The sequence below is a fragment of the Accipiter gentilis genome, chromosome 1 (genome assembly GCF_929443795.1).
Source record: "Accipiter gentilis chromosome 1, bAccGen1.1, whole genome shotgun sequence".
NCBI lineage: Eukaryota > Metazoa > Chordata > Aves > Accipitriformes > Accipitridae > Astur > Astur gentilis.
In genome coordinates, this window is record NC_064880.1 from 13107413 (window position 1) to 13132981 (window position 25569).

The following is a 25569-nucleotide window of genomic DNA, read 5'->3' on the forward strand; positions in this document are numbered from 1 at the left end:
TCTCTTTCAGTATGCCATTTTATTTTGCTCTGCACCATTTTCTTCTTACAAACCATCTTTTTAAAAAAATGAATTTTTTTTTCATCCTTCACTTTACTCAAAGAAATCTCAAATCATAAGTACAGTCTGGCTTCTGAAACTGGATTTAGCAACTGTCAGGATTTCCAATGCCCTGAGATGTTTGTGTCATATCCAGCAGAATGGAAGAAGGACAGGCAGGGAAAAGAGCATGAAGAGCAGCTGAGCATTACCCTCTGTATTCCCAGCATTCCAGTAAGCCTGCAAGATGTGCCCTTGCAGAAGCCAGGGAATGGTTGCAGAGGAGTCCGAGAGCAAGAAATTGGGCCACAGCATTTCTCCTAAGGCTTCTCAGCTCTCAAGACCTCACAGGGAAGCAGTCTTGTAGGAAAACAAGAAAGATTGCTTCCTCGTGCCACAAAACCTTTACCAGTACCATCCAAGAAGGGACCAGTCCACTTGGCTTCTGCACAGCTCTTCTTTCTCTCTCTGTCTCATGATGATGACACATCTTAGAGGTCTTTGGTCTCAAGGGCTTTCCAGCCTACGCAGCAGCAATCCAACTTTAGATGGGTGGTCTTGATGACATGACACTTGGTAGCTTTCCATGCCCTGGAGTTTTCCATGGAAGGCAATTACCTCGTTATTTCAGCAAGGGACACCTTTGCAGCAAAGGAAAGCTGCAAGGTCTGGCTTTTCTGAGGACCAAAGGAAGTCACACAACTCCTCTGCAGCATCAAGGACAGCACAGATTAAATGGAGTGATCACATGGAGATCTCATTTCTGCCTCCTTGTTTTAATCCCTTCATTAAAAAAGATTTATATTGTGTACATGGGAAAAAAATTGACATTTGGATGCATGCCTCTTGATGTTCAGCCAAAAAAAGAGGCATAGTTGCAGTGCCCCACTGGCACTTAACCATAACATAGCCCAAGCGCATGGCAGGAGTCAGAGCAAGTTTCCTCAGAGGCAAACCATTATGGGTAATTGTTCACAAAAGTCCCACAAAGTCTTGTAAAGGAGCCACCCTAACAGCCTTGTTGTCAGCAGGAGCAAGAGGAGGGAATGGCTCTTGTGTAACACCTCAATGGTTTCAGAAGAGGTCCTTATCTCCTGATGTCAGTGCCTTGCAGAAGGTCAGCCAAATTCACTAGCTCATTACTTTGTGCTCACCAAATTAACAAGTACCTGAAATCCACCTCAGCATTTAAACGGTGATGTCATCCAGCCCAAGAGTCCCATCCAAGCCTTTGAAAGAGCATGCACTCCCCAAAACGTGGTCTTGCTGTTAAGAAGAAGAAAAGAATGAGCAAAGGACAGACACACAGAAATATGGGGTTTTTTTCTTAATCCTTCTCCAAGACCAGAGCTTACATCTAGCCTAGTGAGTAACCAACACTACAAGCTCTCCACCCGCACAGCTACAAAAGACTGAGCATACCCCATTTCTACAGCACAGCTACCCAGGACTAAATTCGGGACTGCTTGAAGATCCAACTTTTAGTTCTTTGACAATCCATTCCATGTAAGTTTATTGCCCCTGGGGAAATACACAACCTTCAAACAGAGCTGGTTTTCCCTGTGCAGCTCTTAGAGGCCATACAGGGCTGCAAAGCTAGCTGCCTCTCTATTTACCAGCAAAAGCAGGAACAAAGCCCATATGGTGTTGCTCAGAATATCATCTCAGCTACCAGGCCATGCTGAAGAGGTCTCTCATGTCAGAAAGGAAAAGGTGAAGAAATCTGCCATTTCTATACTGTATGGTTTCTATACAACAGTGTCCTCCTAATCAATGACAGCTGAAAAACTGCAGAGCAAAGGGGGAGAAGAAAATCTTCTAGATATTAAAGACAAACATATGTATATCTGTATTTACATACATGTGTCTGTGTGTAAATGCACACACATATTTAGCCTCCAGACATCCCAGCATTAAATAACCAGAAGGTGCTTAATTTCTGGGAGAAACAGCATCTTCCTGGTGCGGCTTTTGCTATAAGATTGTACAGTAGGAGGTAGCCACTTGTTAGGACACGCTAGCCATGGAAAGCCAATGTGTGTGTCTGCAGTTCTGGAAATAAAGAAGTCATTTGATGGGCCCAAAGAGACTGGTTCTTCAAGCTAACTCCTAAAGAACAAGGGTTTGATTGGCAGTATTTTGCACTGTAAACATTTGGACCTGAGCAACAGTGATGTATTTGTGGGTTTAATGGCAAAAAAACCCTTGAGGGCATAGCTATGTCATTCCAAAGTCTGAATCTATTAATCTAACAGCAGATGCAACGAGTTCCCACAAGCCACTCTCCGAGTTTTGAAATCTTTCCTCTCCAAGAGTTGGCGGGGGGTGTAAACATAGATCGATCTCTTATTTAGACTGCACTGACACAACTATCAGCATGACAGATTAGCTGTTATTTGAATAACTCACACCAACATTCTGCTTTCCTGAAATAAGTATCTACCAGGAAAAAGCAGAATGAGATCTGAACCCCCAAGGCTACTACTGCCCCTATATAGAAAGACAATGGAAGCCCAGGAGACCCAATATTCCTGATACACCAAAAAACCTGCTCTGCCCAGGTGTTCAGTGGAGGGCAGCGAAGGTAAGAGCAAATACCAATGTGTAAAATGAAATGCCTTCTTTTTGATCTGCCTAAACAGAGAAAGGGTAGCTGTGCAGATGGTAAATCCCAATACCAAATGATGAGTCAATCCTCTGAAAAGCATAGTAGTGAGGGGCATATTTTAGACCCAGTGGGGTGCAATAAAGCCAACATGAGGTTGACTTGAGGGATTTACTCGCCTTCTGGGAGATGCTGCTCTTGCACTCTTTCCTCTTCATCATTCACACCCACATGGCTCCTCTCAGTTTCTGTCTTTGGGATCCAAACAGTAATGCAATCCCATGATAGGCTAATCACACCATTTCATTAATCATTTATTTCATCAATCATTTCAAGCCGTTTCCCTAGGGCCACACAGCCTTGCCTACAGCTGCCAAATTTCAGGCTCGTTTCATCTCTAACCTAGTTTCAGAGCTGCCTTGTCTCCCTGCCTTTCATGTTTTCAGCTTGCATTTTACTTGCACATTTGAACTGGCTGTCCCTGATCAGTGAAGAGCAGGATGAGGGGGTACAAAAGAGGGGAGCCAGACTTTTATTATTGTTTTTACTAAACTCAGTGTCTTGGAACCAGATGGTGGCTGACTTGTTTAATTCTACTCTAAAAGTGGACTCAAAAGAGCAAGTAACTTCAAACTGGGCAGCACTCCACGCTAGCAAGTATGTACGAGTCTCTAATAATTGTGAAGCATTTGTTCACTGTATCTTCATGCAACAGCATGTCCTGTGGTTACGTTAATTGGGATGAGTGCAAGAGAAACTGGCCAAGAGTATTGGCCCACACTAGGCTCAGCGACTCAGAACATCATTTGCCAACTCTGTAACGAGTAGTTGCAATATTTTTTAACGCATTAATGGCTGGAGAGGTGTATTTTCAGGACTCCAGCAGCACAGCAGTCACATCATACTCTGCACTCACAGGGACAGCAGGAAAGAGAAAAGACATTTGGAGAAGGACAAAAGAAAGTGCTTACAAGACTTTCAGCTGTCAGCTGAGCCTTCACTGAACTCTGCCATCTATCATGGGCTGCTACAGGGTAAATTTTCCACTCTTGGCAAATCACACATATGGGCAAAGAAAGACTTCATGCGTCCCTTTAGTTGGGATCTGAAAAGCAGCTCTTCCATGCAAACACAGATCTTTCCTCTTTCTCCTTCTCTCAAGAAGGAAAGGGGAGGCACAAGCATGAGAAACCCCCTCTTTTGCCAAATCAGCCCTTGGCTCTGACAGCTCCTAGATGAAACAAGCCTGCTTCCTTCCAGCACTGCACATAGTGGGGCTGTATAAACGGTGGCAGATCTAAGAGTGCTCAGGGTTGGAAGGAAAACCACTCACACACAGATGCCTTATCCTTAAATTAATAGCTCCAGCATCAAGTACCCTAGACAAAGAGATAGTTTTAAAACCCAGACCTGAGTCTTGCCATTTCTCTGATTGCTCAGAGGCGCACACTGCAGAGATCAACTCCAATCCTACAAGCCAGGCTCTTGGGCATACTGGCTTTTGAAGCCCCTGCAAGGCCAAGCCCAGAGCCCTGCAGTATCATCAGAGCATGGGTACGAATACAAAACAGATGGAGTCTCCTGCATCACCAGCAACATTCGCATTCAAACCGTGGCAGACTCCAGCCTACCAGCATGTCCCTGTGGAACTCCAGCCCTCTGCTCCAAGTCGCTCTTCTCCAGGAGAGCCAACACTGCAAATGTCAATCGATGACAGGCATGAGCACCACGCTGAGTATCTGTGCTTTTGTTCACAGTGGGAGCATGCAACATTTTCAATAAATAGTAAGTCCTCCTAAAAATAGAATTTTTAGGGAAACCAGATTATTGGCAACTTTTTGCAGAGTTGCTTCAGCCAGAGAGGGGCAAGAAATCCAGAAGTGTCAGAACATAGCCTGTTGTGCAACAGCAGATAGCAATGAAATAGTAATTTCACTATGAAATAGTCATAATGAAGAGTCATTTTAAAGAAGATTCAGTATGTAACTGGGGCAGAAAGCCAAGGCCTAATATTTCAGCTTCAGGCTTTTTTTCCATATTCTTTCAGTGAAAGAACTAAATCCGTGACACTTTAAACCACAGGCAAACAGCAACAGCACCCAACCATTCACTTCTGGTCTTTCCCCAGACATCCCCACTTCAGTAGGTATATTTGCAGGCTTTGGCACATAAGGCTTTTGGACAAAAGGCTGTGTTCTGGTTCACTGAACATATTGCAGATGCACAGATCCACTGCTCTGACCCTTTGAAAGAGGCAGGCTTCGAACACTACTCCTGTTCTTGTAACATTCTTTCTCGATGCAATAACCTCATCTATTTTAATCATTTTCTTTCTACTAGGAAAGATGATGTGGGGTCTGGGTTATCTTTTGATACTGCCTGTTTCAGAAAAATCACCATCAGGACCCATGAATCCTTTAAAAGCATTTGGGAGCTCAAGAAGCTAAGAACAATTCCATGGACAAGTGTTTATTTCAGTTCCTTCCAAGATGCTAAAAAGTTTGCAATTAATAAAACAACAGTTTTTAACCAGCTTAGAAAACCAAACAAGTCAAAGGCTCTTGCAATCAGTTCTAGTATTTCCTATAGTCAGTGCTTCTTCTCCTCAAAATACTCTGCAAGACCATTCCACTAAGTAGGAAAGGTATAACAATATTCCTTAGTAGCACCTGCATCAGAGACTGTCGCAGGGGTTGCTGGGTTTTTTCCTCCTCTAGATCTCACAAAGAACCTGGCAAACCTGCTTAATGGAGATTTCTCACTATTGAACTTTCAAATACGAAAGAAAATTAAAGATCTTTAAAACACGCACAGAAAAAATTATCTGGCCTTCACTGCCCCATCCCAGTAACCCACAGGTGTCATGTAGCCCTTTTCTAGAAACATGATGCTCATAAGGACATCAGCAAAACTATTCAGACGTTGTCTGCAACAACCAGCTCCGCACCAGCTGCACGTGTCGAGTGCCGTCCACTCACTTTGTAATTTTGTCCATGCCAGTTTTTGAGCTGTGATACTTCTTCATCTTGCATCACACCTATTTCACTTCTGTAACAGTCTCTTTAGGAAGACCTGTCAGAAGGCTTTTGGGAAGTCTAGATCAGGCCTCTACTTTCCTGATCCATCCCAAACACCTCTGATCTTTCTTCTGCAGAACAGCACTGGCAAGACTTTACTACATTGCTATACTCCAGGTATAATTTCAAGATAATTTCAATTTATATACTTGGTGTGGACATGAGGCTTACTGCTTTAATTGCCAGGTTTAAATGTTTCTGGCCCCCATTCTTCTGCATAGTACCTCTTTTTGATGAGATTATGAGCTTCCCCCCCACACCCCACACCCCCCATTTAAATCAACAGCCTTTAATTTGGGAGGCTGTTATTTTTTTTCTCCATTATTCATTCCAGATCAGGAGGCTTAGCCAGCAGCAGCACCTCCCCACTGCTCAGAAAAAGCTTCAGTCTCCAAAAGGACATAAGATTCTTTTTAAGTTCTCGTTAATCATGGCCTGTAATCCCTGGGATCCTGCCAGGCTCTGTGGTTTTCCTGGTGGTCTCCTTCTTCAACTCCAAGTCTTAGAGATAGCCAGTGCCCTAAACCAGTTTGGTCTCTGGAGGCCAACAAGAAATCCCAATTTCCTTCTTGGGCTCTATTTCTTCCAGTTTAACCTCCCCCTGACTTAATCTGCAATGAACATCTAGACGAATTCCAGGAGCTTGACTTCCTTGAAAGAGTTAAGACCCATGTTTTAAGCTTCCCTTCCTAGCACCGGGCTAACACTGGCTTTCTAGCACAGACTCCCTGCTTGTCACAGAGAACAAGCAATGCCCATAGACACATTGTCACCACCTTTTCAGAAGCCTTCACCACATGGAGGATTGCCAAGTGCGTTACCGGCCATCTGACGTTACCTGGATTGAAGCTGCGGGAGAAATCCGCTGCTGGTCTTTGCAACAAGTGCCACACATGTTGACAATCAAGGCAGATATGCACAGACAGATCTGGCTTCAGTACCAGCCCAAAGAACAAGCAGTGTTTGGAAGATGGGGAGGGGCACGTGCCTAGGTACTCCATGATCAATGAATCTGACAGGTTCCCCAAGTATTTTAGTACTTGAGGTGTTAAACAAGGATTAGAGCAACCAACTGAGAAAAAAAGATATAAAAGCGTTCTCCTAATGCTATTAGCATCACAGCCTCTTGGTAAAGGATTGACTTCTGGTTTGCTTCTTCCTCATGCTAGGAAAAGAGTTTCGTTTGGCTGCTGCTGCTAAAGATTCAGACTTACAGCTCAGTTGGGAAGTAGTAACGAAGTCAGGACTGGATTCTTATAAATCACTGCTGGAAATCAAGAATCACCAACCAGCAAGAAAGTGACACAGAGACAGTATGAAAAAAAACCCCAAAGTAGGTGGGAAAGGAACATCACATTCTGCGAAGAGAAGAACCAGCTAAGGCTAGGACAAGCACATTCAACAAGTCATTCAGTGCTTCCTTCCCGGAGAGATGTTTTGAGCCACCCTTGACTGAGGCCATCAGCCAGCAAGGCACGTGAGAACATCATAAAGGAGAATTGAGCTTTCCCTGCTGATGCCACAGGAAGAAAACTAAAAGTACACATCACCTTGGCCAATATCAGCTGGGAGACCTTCTAAGGACATTGCATGGCAGCTCTGACTGCTGAACCACCAAAGCCCACCAGCAACATGAGCTGACCCTTATTCAAGAAAACCGGTCTGAGGTTCCAGTGATCCGCTGGCGCTCTGTTTCCTGCAGAGTCCCCACTGCACTGTGAGACTGAAGCAACAATTTGTCCTGGGAAGGGGAAAAAAGAAGGATTTTAAAGCCAGCAGAATGTCTAAAAGGAGAAAATACAGTGGCAGCTGTGAAGTGTCAGACAGCAGCAAATTTCTTCCTGGTTGCACAAGCATTAATTAGTGCACCTAATCTTTAGAGCCATTACAATGCCCTTGCTAACATTAACCAGCTGCAGTGAATGAGCTGAGCTCTTAAATAAGAGAAGAGAGGGAGCTAGGAGCAGGGTTGAGAGGAACAGGTAGAAAACTTCAACCATAAAAATTAAATCTCTGCAACCAGCTTTTCTCTAGCTTTCCTCTTACGAAAAGCACCTTATAGTCCAAGGCAAGGGATGGCTGGGAAATCTGATTTAAAACCATTTTATCAAAAAGGAGAAGTTTGTCATGCAGGAAAGAGAAAACTGTACTATGCCTAGGAGTAAAAAGCAAAACCATCTTTGTGCCTGGAGCAGAATTTAAGCTCTGGGCTCCAACGTGCAAAACAAGCACTCTAACCTGGCCAGGATTTTTTGTCTCAGTCACTTCTCCTGCTCCTCCTCTGTTCTCACCACCATTTAAACAATCCTCCTACCCCAAAAGTTATTTTATGGCACAGCAGGCCAGAAATCAGAAGGGAAAAAAAAAAAAAAATCAAAATTATTTGAAAACTGGGATCCTGTCTCCCCTGTGCCAGCCTTGCATTTATTCAATTCTGACACCTAGTGGGCATTACTACCCGTGGGAAGTAGGAGCAGAAGTGGCCAGCCACACTCACACACAGCCTTAGCAGTAATGCTGATGCTCAGCATTAGCTACGGACTCATTCTGTCACGAGGGAGGTGCTCCATCCGTAGCACAGCTGCGTCTCCTTAAACCCTCCCAAGCCTCCCCGTTGAACTTGCACTTGCAGACATACTGACAACTGCACATTTTATGGTAGAGTCAGGACTGGAAAATGTTCGGGTCCTGCTCCCAGCATCTCACCACTCTGAATCAGGACATGGGCTTGGCAATTAAGGCCTATCCTTCATTTTAGAGAGATCATCCAGGGGTCAGTCCAGTTTGTCACCCACCTGAGAATAGGTTGCTGACAGTAGAGTGTATGCCAGGAAATCTCCACATTCCTTCAGGATGAGCAATAACCTTCTTTCTAGCATGGGCTAGGCTCCATCCAGCTTTCACTCGAGATGATCTCTGCCCTTTGAGAAATTTCTTCAACTGGTTTCCCTTAGCACCGAACCCCTCTTAGTTGCTGGTAATTCTACCCATTCCCAGCTAGCCCAAGTGAACCGAATTGCTCTGGGGCTACCAATGCACCAGCATGCTTCCCATGGTGGCACAAACCATACCAGCATCAAGCACTATATGCAGCAATTATCACCAAGCATCTATGCCATGACAGCAAAGAGAGGGTCGTGGATACAAAATGCTGTGGCACCCTGGACCCCAAATACCGCTGTGTTTCCCCAAGTGTTGACTGAAGGGCAAGAAGGAAACTGAGGCCCGTTTTTCTGCAACATCACTGTATGGTAGTGTCCTTCATCCACACCACACCATGGGAATCCCTGCTAAGACCCTGTCAGCATAAATCCTGTTGGGATGTGCAAAAAAAAAAAAAAAAAAGATAAAATGCATATAAAAGGACTGATTCTGCCATAAATGCAGGTTTTACTACCTTTTCATAGAGAATGAAAAGTCAGCAGTTTCCCTCCTTCCATGGGGACAAACTGAGGTGCCGGAGGTCTGCATAGGACATGCTTGCTGTGTGCAGGGACGGATCTCCTGACACTGCCCCAGCTGCAGCAGGGAGCTGTGGTTGTTCCTACTCCTCCCCCAAATTATTGCACAAATCAACATAACTCCTCACTTCCTTCCTCATCCTACAACTACTGCAGATGCTCTGCATTGAAAGGGTGGCTACATTTCTACTTTCTGCTGAGGCAACACTCAAATGAACTGCCACAAAGTCCCTGTATGGAGCAAGGCCCAGTCTGATACCCCAAGGTTTTCCTGTCTTCCCTTCAGACATAGCTCCCTTTTTTGCTGTCTCAGAGTTTCTGAACAACCTCGAGGTCTACAAGAGGAGAATTTCTACTCTGCACATTCCTACCACTGCAAGTACTGTCTCTAAGCAGTGCGGGGAAAGCTCCCTCCCTGTCCCTGCTGCTGCATAAATCTTCAGTCTCCAAGCAAAATCCAACAACAAAACCAGTGGTCCACTTGTATAGGGTCTGCCTCCTCCTTGGTGTACTTTACCTCTTGCTATTTGCAACATTTCTCCTTTCTGTTGCTGATGTCCCTTGTACAACGTAGAAGGAAAGTGGTATCTTACCTAAGGAACCCCTGGTTCTCACTTAGCAAAGCTACTGTAACTAATAGCTTGGGAAGGGTGGCCATGGAGAACATAGAATGCAAATGGACGATGAGTCAAAATATTTCTCGGTGCAGGAGTGCAGAAAGGGCTTGATGATAACATTTTCCATTTGAGCTTGCTCCCTCTGAGGCAGGCAGCTTTGGAGCCTGTCAGTGTACTTGGAGGCTGGGACTCCACAAATGTGATGACGTGGCTGAACACGAACAGGAGGACCCCAGTGTGATTTCAGGCTTAAGTCACAGCGAGGAGAGATTTGCTCTTGGACATGGTTGTGGTATTTCAGACCAAGCTCTCAGACCTGGGAGTTGGAAGGGAACATCCGTAACAACTATCATTGGTATGTTGGAGCAACAAGTGCTCGAGTCAGCGATTTGAGGCCACGAAAGACTTGAGTAATGTGGACAAAGAAATATTACTCCCTAGTGCCAGATAAACATCTGCACAACAGATGCCACATCAGCTTCTAGGTGTGAAGTTATTTGCATACATGCAGCAAGGAGCTTAAAGTACCTGTAGTCCATTTTGCTGGGGGGGGTGAGGGGGGAGGGTGGTTCTTTGCTTTTTTTTTAGAGAACTGCACATATCATTAGCATATAGACATTGCATGTATACTGGAGAGGGCTGGACTTTCACTGATTTCATTACATCTATCAAAAGGAGATGTTGCAGCCCATGCATGTGCTACAATGGTGCCTGCAGACAAGCTCCTGCCCTTTTTCCCAAGGGACATGACCACAAAGTCCTGCCTTCTGAGAAGTTTTTGCTTGTGGGACACCTGTGTTAGCAATGCCAAGAGATCAGAAGACCTTTTCTGTACAAGGGTCATATCTGGAGGTCAGAGGCAACCTCAGTTTTCATTCTTTAACAGCAGTAAGATTTTTTTAGCTCAGACAATAACTGTGAATCTATAATCATCTAAATGTCCATGCCTTGCCAGTGAAAATGTACTGGCAGTGTACCCCATGACTGATGGAAATTACTGTGGGGACAGATCCCTGCCATTGAACTTCTGACCACAGAGGGCAGGTAAGGTAAATTAATGGTGCTGGAAGTAGGTTCCTGAAGGAAAGTGGTGCTCCACTCTTGTTCGCTCACAGATGGTTATTTCCTCGAACACACTGCACCTGAAAGAGCAAGGGACAGGCTCTGTTCATCATTCCAGCATCAGCTAGCCAGCCCTTAGCTCAAAGACAAGTTTTCTATACCAGGTCTTGAAAGACCCACTATCAAACTCAGTAGTCTCTTCTGCCTCTTTTCCCTGACATACAGAGCCATGCTACAAGGACTTCGTAGCAAACATGCTCCCCTCCTATTCCACTGATACAGAGGTCTGCCACTACTCTCAATCAGCAAAATATGACTGCTTTTAGGCCAAGAGAAGTGTCTGTTGGGAACTGGGAAAAGCAAGAGTGCAATAGGGAAGCGTACAAGCACAGCTGAAGCTGGCTCTTGTGTCAATACACCTCATCCCTTCCAGGAGACAGTCAGGTCTTAGAAGAACAGCCCAGGAAGTTCTGCTTACCCGTGACTTTGCCTAGGACAGGAAGGCATACATGTCTACATGAGAAGGCAAAAGGCCGCCATCACTTGAGCTCAGGAGTTTCAGAAAGCAGCTAAGGTGTTTCTTTGCACCAGCTTTTAAGTGAACAGTCATGGTTCTACCTAAAATCAGCACAAAGGTGTGAAGTCACCCCTATTAGGAAAAAGATGCTCAGCAGAAATTGCTTGACTGCAACAGACAAAGAGATTATGCAAGGACTTTGGAGCTGTACATTCACAACGAACAAAGGGGTGATGTTCCCAGTCCTGTTGATGCAGGCAAAGCAAAACCACCATGAGAAAGGAAAACAGTCCTTCCTCTGCTGGAACTCTACACCTTATCAGCACCTTTCGTCCCCTTCTACTCCCTGCTGCTGCTACGGGTAATGATAGAGGGCTCTTCTGACTACACGTTGTCACGCTTATGAGAGAGAAATCCCGACAAATCAGGTTTCTTTGCTGCAATCAGTAAGGAAAATTAACTGAGAGTCAAACTGGATGGGAGAGTTGCTTTAGAGAGAAAAATCAGTTCATTTTGAAAGGAAGGACAGTTGCATAGCTGATAAGGAGCCAACGATCAATTCTGCAGCTCCCATGACCGTCACTTACCGAGAAAGCCAGCTGAGTACCAGGAACTGCAGCAGCAAAACTGCAAACCAAGCCAGTGTGCTGTGTGGTGGGAGTGAACAGAGATGGAAATAGATTTTAAAACCCAGCTGATACTTTTTCCTAAAGAAGACAGCTTTATTATGTCCACATGTTTTAAAGATTTCTTTTGCACTAAATGGCACTGTTGTATTCCACCAGATATCCAACTAATTTCACCGTTTCTGTCTTGGAAGATTCACCTGTTATTTTGATCCAGTTTGGCACAAATCCATCATAACCATGATAGAAAACACCTATCCGGATCTCCAGTGCTCAGGCAACGGGCACCTCCCCCAGAGGCCTCTTCCCCACCTTACCAGAAAAACGGTGCTGAAAACAGGGAAGGAAAGACATAGAGAAAGACAGGGAGAAAAACACATTCAGTCCCAGAACTGCAAAGTCCTCACCTGGTTTCTTTCCATCGCAGCCAGGAGCAGTGGAAAGCCACGCTTCACAGAATGCTTAGTAAGAGGAAAGCTCTTTCATTGGGATCTCGCCATCAGATAACATGAAGGGAATCACATCACCCAAAGAGGTCGACTGCAACAAGAGTCCATCCAGTGCACGCTTTGAATCAGGGTCTGCAGCTCAGTCAGGAGAGATTCCCTGCACCGCAGGGCAGCTCAGTCCTTATAATCCTGTTGATCCAGGCACCTGCACGACCAACCCAGCATATATAGGTGATCCTTTGCTGTTATCCCAACTACGTGCAAAACACTTCTTCAGTACCTTCACTACGTACATGACAGTTTCTGTAGGAACAGCTTCTGTTGCCTATTTACAGATGCTTTGTGTGTGTCCAGCGGGGTCGCATCTGCACTAGGTGAACTAGGTGTGCATAGAAGCACAGCCCTAATACCAGCCTACAGCATAACCAAAGAGCAAACTTGGTGGTAAAGCCTTAAAAAAAAACAAACAAGAAAACTCCAAAACTGCACAGTAACATTTCCCTTCTGAAAGGGCTGCAGGGTGGGCTCTGTTGCAAGGAGAGAAAGGGACGAGACTGAAAAGACCTGTTTCCCAGGACAGGAACACATCAAAGGTCTGTGCTAACCTGGCCTAGTTCCCAAAGCCGTTAGCACCTGACAATCACTGTCATTAGCTTCTCTCAGCTCCCCACATTTGTGATCAAGTACCCATTAAAGCTAGATTGCTGGTGGGTTAAAACTCAAGCCTTTGGATCTGTAGCAAGACACCTTGTCCACAGCTGTTGCACCCCAGAGAAAAAGGAAGTAAGCAGCTTTATTAGTTTGAATGAATCAATAATTAGCTACAAGCATTGCAGAAAATTACAAGCAACCAGAGAGCAAACCAGAACAAACAGATGGAATAATGATCCTTTAATAGCATCATTATGGGATGGTACAACACATACTGGACACAGTTAGCCAGGCATCTGAGACAGTCCTTCCAGTGAGCTCTAACACATCAGAAGGCAGCTATCGACTGACAAGCGCACACATTTAGCATCTCATGAGTTCATCCAATGGCCATTTGATGTTATAGCAGGAAGTGAGTTTAGGGAAAGACTGTCACTTCATTACAGAATAGTTTTTCACGAAAAAGGAAAGGAAAGGGCATCAGGTTCATTCTTCTTTCTGCTTAGTTGCTGGCTGGGGTTAAACCACGACTGGATCTTCCAATCTTGATTCTTCTCATTCTCCACTCTACTTCAAAAAAAGGGAGGGGGGGAGAAATATCATAGCTCGAAATTTGTCTTGTACTTCATATAACTAATAACAAACATCCATGGCCTTGGAAAAAAAATGTGTTCAGCTTCACTGAGTTGCTTATTAATTTGTTTAGCGTCAGAATCACACAATGAGGAATCTGTAAAAAGAAACCTGCGTATGCAAAACACTTCAAGTGTGCACAAATGTCATGTCAATTGCTAATTGGTGTAAAAAAAAAAAAAAAGAAAAAGAAAAAGAAGAGAACCAGACTGCTAGAAAAATTAACAACAGTGAAGTAAGTAACAAGGGACACAAATCAACACATATTGTAAAGTCTCAGAAGCAGAGATGGTTGAGGCTATAAGCTGATGTATGGTCTTCTGAGAAATGTGTCTGAATTAAGAGCTACAACATGCAGAAGAAATTTGAGATATGTTTTTCTAAGGAAACATGTGCCTGCTTCTACAGCAGTTTGTAGCCTACACTGTTATCTTCAGCAAGTTTGTCACCATGGCAACCTGAAATTTTTCTGTAAGGCAGTTTTGTTAGTAAAATTTTAGGGATAGATTTGTGCCAGAAAGGAGTGTCCACACATGTGGTAGTGATAGATATAGCGACCCTCTGAGAGCAGCTTGTCCAGGAGCGCCTGGGTCCTGCCCAGCCCTGGAGATGGGGGATGCAGGCCAAAGAACCGGGACCAGCCACTACACTCATCAGTGGGGACCAACTGACAAAAGAGAAAACAGGAACAAGTGGGAACATGGGAAATTCCAGCTCAGTGTCAAGAAAAATCTTCCCCCAAGAGTGCTCCAGCACTGAATCTCGTGCCCAGAGAGGATGAGGGATCTATATTCAAACCTCAGCACACAGCCTCACGATCCTGGCCCTGCTTTGAGCTGGGGTTGGGCTTCCAGAGGTCCTTCCCAACCTGCATGACTCTTTGAGAAGCTCATTTCCAGTGCTTGCAAAATACAACAGTGAGCACTAGGTTGGAAGACAGCTGAGAGCCCTTTCTGTTCCTTCAGTGAAGTCCTCTTGGCTTTTTCCAGGAATTAGATTAAGGGGCTTGCAATCAGGCCTTAAAGACACAGTAAAGTCTAAGGAATCATCCAAACTCTGCATCCTCCAGAAGCAGGAACAATTTCCTCAGTGCAGCAGTGGGTCTAATCCTTCAAAACAGATACAGAAGAGGTGGACAAAGGGCAAGGCAAAAATCACTGCCGTTGAGAATAGCAACAAGAGATTGTCACAGTGATTCTCCTCTCTGCTGTAACACCTCTGCTGCATCCCTGCACCACGATCTGACCTGAGCATCAGGAAAGGTCCTGCCTGGGTCTGTTTCAATTGCAGTTCTTCACCTCTGAACAGATGAAAGTATGCTGTCTTCTCTGCTACAGCATGTCACAGATGCCAGGTGACGCCAAGGACTGAGCTATCACAGACGGACTCCAAGGCAGGAGGAATATAATGGTAGCCTGTCATTTCCTCCACGTTGCCTGAGCAGTAAATTGCTCTAGCTCTCACTCTCAAAGCTGATCCACTATGGACCTCATGCACTGTGCAACAGATCCCATTCTGCAGGGTTTTTCCTTCCCTCTGATGCTTCACTTTTTTCCCCAGAAAGCAATAACCCGCTTTCTGGGAACTGTAGAAAGTTGTGTTGTGAATGGAGAGGAAAAAACAAAGTCACAATATATGAAGTCATGAGAATACAAAACTGGAACTAAAATCAAGCAGCTTCTTAATGAGGACACCGGGAGTAAAAGCTCTTCTTTCCATGGCCCAGGAACGTTATGCACCCTGCTCCATTATTATTTTTATAGAAGACAAACAAACAAGCATCCATTTCACTCTGAAGGTTGGATCCTGGATTTCTTCCATGTGAGAAAAGGCCCAATGCTGCCAGTTATTCTTCCATTGAAAAAAAAAACCCCCTAATATTCAAGGATGCCAGTCTATTCACTTCTGCTTCTGCAAGGCTGCTAATCAGCTTGTAACAACTGCCATCACCACATTCCCACCAGCAGTGAGCTGTGGAAGGTGACAACTCAGCCAGAGTCATTTGAGAGAAAAATGTAGAAAACTCGAGGAGGAAATCACAGCTCCTTGGCTTGATGCAGAAGGAACCTGATTGTCTGTTAAAGAACACTTCCCTTGTGTGATTAATGACAGTAAGAAAAGATCAGCATTCACAATTTACATGTATATTGCAAACAAAGGCAGGAGCTTTCTTCTTAATTTTCCTGCTCAAGGAAATGAGCATTGCTGGTGAGACTCCAGACATAAGTCATAGGTTGGACTCCACCCTGCACAAAAAAACCTGCCTTAGGCAGTTGATTTTGGAAGAGCAGAGCGTTGGGGCCCTTTTCTTTTGCTTTCTGGGGTCCAAGGTGTTAGGTGAGTTTGAGCCATTTTTTAGACTCCTCTTTGCAATTCGCAGCCACAAACACCATCAAGCAGATTCCAGCTTAATGGAACCCATAATTTCTCACACGTGTGCACACTCTAAAAGCCTTTCATATTGTGTGTGTGCTAAACAGCATCCTTTCAGAGCAGGAGTCCCTCCTCCCCAAGAGTTTCAACAGGGGATTGACTGCAGCACTAACTTGTCTTTTGCTGACACTGTGGCAACTGACACAGCTCCAACAAGCTCTGCACATACCTGGCAGGCCAAGCTAACTAATGACCTTAACACTTGTTTCGGGCTAAGGCTGTTAACCAGTGATCAGCTGTTGTAGAGCAGCTGCCTCTCCTGCTGTCACTCGCTCATGTGCCTGAGCTATGTGTTGGAAAGACTGGTCCACAGCATGACGTGTGAATTTTAGAGTCTCCCTAGTTCCGGAGATGCACTAGGAAATAAATCCAGAAAATCTGATTAGGACTTGTCACTGAAGTAAGCTCATTAATCATTGATGTCGTTCTTTCATATGCAGTTTGCTAACTCCTGCAGGCACCAGCAGACCGGTGGGTTTGAAAACTGCAGACTTGAAAAAGTTCTTCATTATATAACAATTGCACTGATTTTTTCCTCTTGAATATTTAGCACATTCTAATAAATAAAAAGAGCCACAAAGCACCAGTGAGATCATTTAGCCTAGCTTCTTGCATAGAGTCAGGCACGGGATTCCCCTGAAATAATTCCTGTAGCCAAAAAAGATAAGAAGATCTAGTTCAGAAAATGTAAAATCCAGCAAGAGAAGCCCTGTCAGCCACTTGCCTTAGTAATTTCTGCAGCAGCCAGTTACCCATACAGTTACATAAAAAAAAAAGGGATCACATTTCATTTCTCACCTGAACTTGTCTAGCTTTGCCTGTCAACAACAGGTTCTTTGAGTAAGAGATGAAAGTCTTCTGTTATTAAATTGCTGTTTCCCCAGACTCCCCCAAAATACTCTCGGCTAAGCTAAGCCAGCTGAGCTACTGCCATCTTAAAACATAGCACATATTTCCCATGCCCCACCAAACACTGCCATCACAGTATGGCTTGTAATAATGCCAGCCATGATCACACAGGTGCCAAAACACAGGAAAAAAAAGCCATGAATAACTTTCCCTGGCCTCAAACACATGAAATAATTTGGATACCTGTGGTTCCAAATTAAACCCACGGATGAAACCTTCTAATTCTGGATACCAGTGAAATTGGGAAGCAAGACTTCTCTCCAGACTTTAGAGCTAATAGTAAGTCAAATTGACATAAAAAGAGAAACAAGGACTTTTGAGGGGGTTTGAAATTCTCCCTTAATCTCTTGATGTATCTGCATCTGAGATGTCCAAAGTCTAGGACACTAGTATGAAACACAGCTCCATAAATGACACTTGCAACCTATCTTCAAGAACAAGCAGAAAGTATAAAAACTCCAACTGCACAGGATTTCAAGAACAATAAATTTCTCCCCATTCATTTCGTGTTCTCTTTCAAGATGATTTTACACCTTACTTCTGGTTTACAGATTTGTTAGACATTAGATACAGGAACACAAAATATTTATGATTACTGCTTAATGGAGATAGCTCCTCTTGAGAGCCAAAGAACTAATTTAAGATACCTGATATTTTCCAAATGCAAACAAAATGATGTCTCCCCATTTTGAGCACAATGATCTTCCCCACAACTTTTCTGGAAGATCGGTTGAAGAAAGTTCAACCCCAATTCACCCAGCCAGACTGAGACAGTTTGGTTCTCAGAAGCCAACGATATGGTCAGGCATTTACAAAAATTGTCCCTCTCTTCCCTAGAACAGAAAGTCAACCTTATGCTACTCTTCAGTAAGCCTCAGTCTTTCCAAACCATCTCCTTGGATTAAAGGTACCCAGAAGGACACAGACTGCACACCAGAATGCCACTGCAATATGCTCAAGGAAGTTCAAAGACATTTAGAAAAGTTAGAGACTCCTGGAAGAGGAAAGGTAGTGATTAAAACAGTCTATCACCTTTACTGGCTCATGGATAAACTAAAATACCATATGGATTTAATGAAATCATTTTTACAAACACAGACCTGACCTAGCAGAATGACTGCGTTTTCCTTTCATATCTAGTTTCTAGGAGAGTAGGGGCTATGTCTCCTTCAGCACATACAGGTTTACCACAGATATGCTTATGAGTAACATGTGTTAGGTTTTGGTGAGTCATCGGTGCGAAATTACAACTAAAACTGTCATGTTTCCAATGCAGCAGGCCTGAATTGAGCTCCACGCACATGGAGCATTCAGTTCTGGCACTCTTTACAGGGACAGAGACCTGCTAATGATATGTACCCAAGTGAGCCTGCAAAACCTTTTTCATCACAAAGACATAGTGCTAAGTAATTTCCTCTTCCTTTCCCAACTACTTTAAAAGTGTTTAGCATGCCAAAGAATGATATCCATTCTGTGTTGCTGAAATTCTTTCAAAACCACTTCCCTTTAGATTAACTCCATAAGACAGCAGGTAAAATATCAGCAGCAATTAGAGCTGCTCCCACATACAGCCCCAGAAGTAGGTCAGTAAAGGTGGTTTGTATAGGATAGGCCTTGCCAGCTCCAATGAATCATGAGTGCCTTTCATTATCATTCCCATTAATTGGGCTCCAAACATCTCCTTCACAGCTTCTCTGCAACAAACACTTGCCCTGGGTAAACTGCATTTTGGTTCTCCCAGATACCTTACTACCACATTCATTTTTTGGAAGTTTGCTGAACTGTGCAGCCTTGGGGCTCTGTTGCATTAGATTCAGCACAAAGACATGGCGATTCCTCCAAGAGTTTGCAGTCTAAACAGACACAACAAGCAATGGCTGGGAGGAGAGCACCAACACAAAGATGGCAGGTGACTTGCTGAAGGACCGTGTCAGCCAACAACTCACCTGTGTCTTTGCCAATACACATCCAGAGCATGTTCCAGATCCCACAGCCAAGTCATACACCCCTGATAAGGGCAACCCATTTGGATAAGATCCAAAGCATCCACAAAACATTAGACAGAAACATGTCTCTGCCAGCCAAGACAGATGGAGGCAAAAAGGCAGAACTGTAGCTCAAGGCTTGGGCCCCATGCTAAACTCAGGCCAGCAGATTGATTTTCTTGCACACCGTTCACACTGCCTGCACACCAGGACACTGCTGTTTGTGTCAGTATATGGAGTATATTTCACTCAAGAGTGAGTGAAAGCTGTGAGCTCTGTAGTTGGGATGTCTTCCTAAAAGTGAAGCAACAAGAGGGAAATCAAAAATGTCTTCTGCTGCCTTGACAACTGGTCAGACCCCTGTTCTGTGAGCCCTTCCTTAGGCACCAGAGATTGCCACCCCATCAACATTTGTCGATGGTGCTGATAGTGCTGTTCGTGTCACTGAATTTCCCCATAAGCAAGTCCTACAAATGCCTGGAGTAAAATGGCTTTTAACATGCTCGCAGTCAAGAACCACATTCCCAAAGAGGTCCTTTATCCTGAGCAGTCACTTTCCCATCCTGCTGCAAAACCTGCAGACCTAGGGTGCATAAAAGCTACACTTTGAATTGTACTCACCCAAACCATATTATTCAATCTTGTCAGAGCCGAAATAGCTTGATTTAGGCCAGTCTCCACGGCTGCCACCTCTTGCCCTCAAAGGGGAGGCTTCAGGAACCAATACACCTTTTAAAAACAGAACATGGAAACATACAGAACATTATATGCTCTCAAATGTGTCTTCATTCAGCATTCTGCACAACATCAAGACAACCCTCAAGGATGCACGCAAGTACGGGTTATGTGAGCACAAATCTGGCAATTCAGAAAATTCACAGAGTATACAAACCTCGGCATTGCCCTACTTTGCAGCCTAATGCCCTCACCATTTCCTCAATGAGACACCCCTCTGCAAAGGAAAAAGCAGCTGGCCATGACCTGAGCAAACTGCTGGTCTTCCATATTTTCTTCTCCCTCAGACAGATGACCTTCTGATGGTCCAAACAGATGATCTAAAAGGCAACCATGTGCCAGGAGAGTCCAGCATGGCAAAAATGGCTTACCTTCTCTGCGACTGCTGCCCCGCCTGTTGGGGTTCATTATCGGCATATGCATCATCTGTAAATTAAAGATGTTTCTTTAAAAAGCTCATCTGTCGAGAAGTCTGCCTCTCCTTCATTTCCTCGGGTACTATGTGATCACTGAAGTAATTCCAAACTTCATTATTAATTTCTCTGAAAACAATATTACTGCCGATACTATTGCAAAGCAGTGCTGTTGCTAAGGAAGTCTGCAGTTACAGGTAGGCTCTCAGGTCAACATCTTTCGTACTTCGTACTTTACCTGACCTTCCTATAGTGCAGATACAGCCTGGAGAGCAGAGCCTGGAGAGCAGAGTTAGTCAGTTGCAGTCACACAGGGCACCTCTGACTCATTTATCCCAAATTACTCTTTTAAAAGCTCTCTATACTCTTCTTTTGTTGGTCTCTATCCAAGTAATATGATCCCAGCCTCAGCCAATCACGATTCCTTCTCATATTGAAATGCCACCAGCACTACAGGAGCTACACCAACACCATCCACCACAGCTACACACAACAGCATCTCAGCCAGGCTGAGGTACCTTGAACTGAGTTACAGCTCTAGAGCAAGAGGTATGGTGCACTTGCTACAGCCCTCTGCAGAAAGAAATACTTTCCTTTTCATGTGCAATAATTCCCTTTGGCATTTATTCCTTATTAACATTGCAGGAAATACATTCCCCAGCAGGAATATTGGCAGCAGAACTGAATTTTAAGCGATGGTTAAAGATGACTTGCAGGAAGATGTCTGCTTGTAAAAGCAAGTGTTTGTATTATACTGAGTGCCCTATTAAACAAGACTTATGCTTAACCCACAGAGGACAGGCTGAATATCCAAGACTATGCTACATATTTCAGTACTTCACATGCAGTCTTTCTGCTCTGCAAATCAAGACTTCCTGCGGTGCATTCACTAGCTAGCTCTGAATAGAGATTCTGAACAAACAAAATTACAAGCTAATTTGGGAACTCAAACCAAGAGAAGGTGACAGAGAAATCTATTTGCTTCAAGTTATTCATTTAGTAACTTGCACTTTCCAAAAATAAAAACCGTCCATATCCTCTGGCACCTTGCTTGTGAAACTATCTTTGTTCCCTGCATATAATCCTTAAGCACAACACCCACTGTAGTTCTGTGTTGTAAGTGCAGGCACCCAGGTTCAAGTGTTGTCAGTTCATGGGAAAAGTGGACACTAGCATGATTTGAAAACAGCTAGCAGGAATTCACAGGTTGGGTCAGCATTTAATCACACCTTAAAAACCAAATAAGAGCTCAAAAAGGGAATACAAATATCAGTAGAGCAAGTGTTCTTCAACTATACTGTGATTGCGTGCTCAGTTGAGCTGGGCTTGGTAACAGAGCCAGAGCCATCGGTATTTGTTTCTGTCTATAAGATGTGCCAATCGCTGTCCTCCAGGCACATACTCTATACGTCAACGAAGAAAGTGTTGGAGTTGGTGGATGTGCCAGACTGCCACAGAGATTCACACTCTCCCCAGGCATCCATCAAGCAAGGTCAAACCTCTCAGCTGATGAAAAGTGAAGCATTACAGGAGACAGCTGGATTTCAAACCACATTTGGTTTTCTGATCAAAACCTCCAACTGCAACAGGAGTTGCAATTCACACATATACACCTGACTTCTCCTTAAAAGAGGATGAGCAGAATTTTTGCTCCCCCAGGCAGCAAAAATTGGTTTTCCCCTTCCTTACCTCCTCGCTGCTCATCGATTCGGAGCTGGATGTGCCACGGTGGCACTGCACGATAATGTTTGAGATCAGCTCACCGGAGACTTCCACAACACTTCTGCAGAAAGCAGTTGACTGTAACAGATCAAAATAGAGCAAATCTCATAGAGTGAGCTACTGTGCAAACCCTCTCATGGGAGTTTCACAGGGAGGTGTTATTGTGTGCAATAACACAAGTTATTGCATATTAGGTGTATGAAGTCTTGACCCTGCTAGAGGCAGAAGAAAATCTCCAAGTCCTTTTCATGGCTCTAGCATTGCCAATCACAAACAGAAAAGCTGTGCAAGGCTATGCTGATGGCAGCTCCAGGTCTAGAAATTAAGCTACCTTTAAAGAAGTTGTCTCTACAATTTGACAGAAGCTCCAGCAAAACCTGCCACCCAAGTTTGGAAAACAGAAATCCTCACACTATCTTTCATATCGTATTGCCCCAAGAAGAAAAGAAGAGCAATGGTGTCTGTTTAGGATACAGTGATTACTTCCCAGCAGCCAACTCTTGTGTCTTTAAAGAAAACCTAGCAACAACCATCAATTCCATGTTGTCCCATCTACATGCACACACAAGCTGCTTAGCTCAAGAGTAGTGATACCTGAAGAGATGTTTACCCCCCTCTTCATGGGGTAAACTACCTCCTGAGGTAGTAGCATGACTCATAAGCAATGAGGAAAGCCTTTGGGCCATATGTTCAGTGCCTTCCCAGAATCCCTCCTCTTCCCTAAAGACTGTGCCCAGGAAGGACAGCTAAGTTTGGCAGCGATTCACAGAAGAAAAGAGGCTAGAAGAGCTCAGCTTGGAGCAGCACAAAGAAGCAGAGATAACCTCTGTGGAAGTCTGACGCACAGTATGGTATCATTGTAGAGAGGGACTCGAGCTGTTCCACATGCTTTGTAAGATTTGTGCAAGCAGTTAGGACACAACCACTCAGAAGCTTGCAATGGGAGCTATGTTTTGACAAAAATAACTATGCATGGAGAAGTCCAGATTCAAAAATGATGTATTTACACCAAAGCTGGTCATCTTAGAATCAGAGCAGAGCAAGAGCTATATATATCAACAACCTGATCCGTGTTTATTTCAGGCTGAAAAGAGAGCTGAAAATCTGAAAAAGATTAGCACTGTCAGCAAAAGTAGGAATCTGCACTGCTTAAGAAGATAAGCCTTTATATGGTGCCCAGATGCATGATAGACAAAAGCAGGTCAAATATCAGGTTTTCTACCATCTTATCTTAGAAAAGAAGCCATACCTTCATTCCAGGATTTGGCTCCAAAGCACACAGACACTTATACTACGTGATGCTCCAAGACACACATCCTCTTTTCAGCTCACAGCAGCTCCTCCATTCCCCACTGACCAGGCAGAAGAGTTTCCCAGCACTGATAGTTCCCACCTAACACCCACTCCATGCTGCAGGGTTTGGTTCTGTTTTCAGAAAGCCAGTCATTCTTCATTCTTCAGAACCAATAGTGTTTCAACACGCCCATCCTGCACTGAGGAGGGGGGCCTTCACATTCACCCCAGAGGCACTCACCACGAAAGGCCCAATTTTGAAGTCGCATGTGAACGGGTCTCTCCCTGAGGCTTTTGTGCACACAGTTTCACGAATGCTGAACTGCAGGTCTAGTCTATAGGCATCGCTGTTCCACCAGTCAACCTGGTAAAAGGAAGGTCAACAGAACATATCATTAGTGCCTGTCATTCTTCCATGCCCACTGTGTGGCAACCTTGCTTCTTTGTCAAGCAGAGGCAAGACATAAGGGCATTTTGGGTCAGTGCCCGATTTAGAGCAGATTACTGTGTGTGAGAAAGGCTATTTTATTGTGCTTATGAGTTATTCTCTTGGGCAGATTTGGTAACAGCAACACAGAACAGCTTTCCGTAGGGGTTTTACTTAAAACCCCACGGCCACTGTGGGATCCTCCTACTGCTCAGAGTCAGTTTGGGGGGCTATAGCTGTCAAAGGTAGATAAGTATAGCATTACCCCTACATGTTACCCCCTCTTCTGTGGGAACCAGGGAGCTAACAGCTCTGCTTTGGATATCTAGACTGCTGGGATATGTATTGCAAACACATGACTTGGAAAGTAAATCACACGACTGCAAGCAATTGAATTAATGCAGTTTATAGAGTTGCTCCTTGTCAGCTCCAACCCCCAAAACAACAACAAAAAAAACCAACAGAAAACAAATCCCCACTGCTTTCAAGTACTACTTTTTTTTTTTTTTCCCCAAATGAGATCAACCCAAAAATCATCCTGTCATTCATTCCCGCAGAAGAATTGATACATGCCATCTATAGAAACAGAATGGTTCTGAGGATGTTCAGGAACATGGACATGCTAACTTTAAATTAGGAAGTTTTAACTACTTGACTCTGGGAATCCAATATAATTCTTAGCAACACAAATTAAAACAGATATGGGTTTCCTGCCTGCATTTATACATTAGCAGATTTAAACCAGAATTAGTGCGTAGAGACAGACGACATAAATATATATTGGAGAAAGAATCCTGAATGTGTTTGTGGTGACATATAATTAGCAGTGTGGACACTTATCAGCTGGGACCTTCAGATGAACCAGATTACTTTATGCCCAAAGCAAAGCAGTTAGCTGGAGGTATTTAAAAACACCGATTTTGAACAAAATCTTACAAGACATCCCTCAAAGACTTCTATACTAGGGGTGGAAAATTTGAACTCCTAAAGTATTTTTAATTACAAACCAACATACGAACAATATTTAGGTTCCTAAAGCCATCACTTCAGATAATGCCCCAAACCCACCCTCTTCCAAGCAGCATCAGAAAACTCCAACTAAATCTAGGTTTCCAGGGTTGGGTGAAAAAAAGCTTTCCATCACAGCAAAGTGTATTTCAGGTAAAGGTTCCCCATTGCCTGCGCACTTACTCTTGTGACATGGCTCCTGACAACACCGTACAGGTTTGTCCCCCATGACTGAGAATTGATCCTTGCAATGGAAGCATTGAGAGCCTCTTCTGTGACAGGGAGTTCATAGTCATACACTGGAAACCCTGAGACAGAGGCACAGTTCCATTAGAAGTTCATCGTAGTCCTGTACTTTTCCTCCCTAAACCACCATAAGAAAGAGGACGTGGCTCCATTCTGAGCAACTTACCTGAACATGAGAAAACACCCAGTGTGAGGACAAAAATTAAGATCCTCATAGTGTGCCTTGCAAAATCCTCTGGTCTTTTTCCCTTTCTAAGCAAGGATTTCCAGTGCATATTCCTGTGTCTTTATATAAATGCAGCCTTGATCCTACACCTGACCTTCCTGTGTCCAAGCTCTGCTACAAACATTGCACTTTAAACAGAATTGATCTGAGAGTAAATATTTGCTGTCAGCTTTTCTCCATTTAGCAGTAGTTCTCTGATAAGAGATGGGCTGCATTGCCTTTTTCCCAGGACTGCAACTAAAAGGGAGCACTGAATTCCTGGTATCTCCACAGCCAAAGGCAGAATCTAGTTATTTTGTTCAATTTTAGCCATTAGTTATCCATTTAAAGCTGGTGAGTCGACTATTTCCGTAGCACTGGACCCAGCACCTTTGTGTCTCAGCAGCAACTGAGAGCACTTATAAGCTGGAGGGGACGATTCCCCAGCACGGAATG

At 44.1% G+C, this 25569-nt stretch overlaps 1 protein-coding gene across 8 annotated transcripts; it reads right to left on the bottom strand.

The window, feature by feature from the left end:
- On the bottom strand, positions 1-25216 carry SPP2 (secreted phosphoprotein 2). 8 transcript variants are annotated; one of them, XR_007506036.1, is made up of 10 exons: positions 25075-25216; positions 24846-24970; positions 23469-23591; positions 21902-22012; positions 19686-20225; positions 12412-12658; positions 11966-12025; positions 8517-8642; positions 7272-7462; positions 1-1305 (listed from the first exon to the last, which is right to left on the bottom strand). XR_007506036.1 is itself a non-coding variant. In XM_049800425.1 (7 exons), the coding sequence occupies exons 1-6, from the start codon at positions 25181-25183 to the stop codon at positions 19696-19698; spliced, it is 621 nt and encodes a 206-aa protein (XP_049656382.1). In that variant the 5' UTR covers positions 25184-25209; the 3' UTR covers positions 13330-13671; positions 19686-19695. The 8 variants fall into 8 exon arrangements, 1 of the variants encoding a protein (XP_049656382.1); XR_007506030.1 differs by lacking the exon at positions 1-1305 and having other exon boundaries at positions 5101-7462; XR_007506039.1 differs by lacking the exons at positions 1-1305; positions 7272-7462; positions 8517-8642 and adding exons at positions 10426-10941; positions 11340-11479.
- Between the last annotated feature and the right edge of the window lie 353 nt (positions 25217-25569).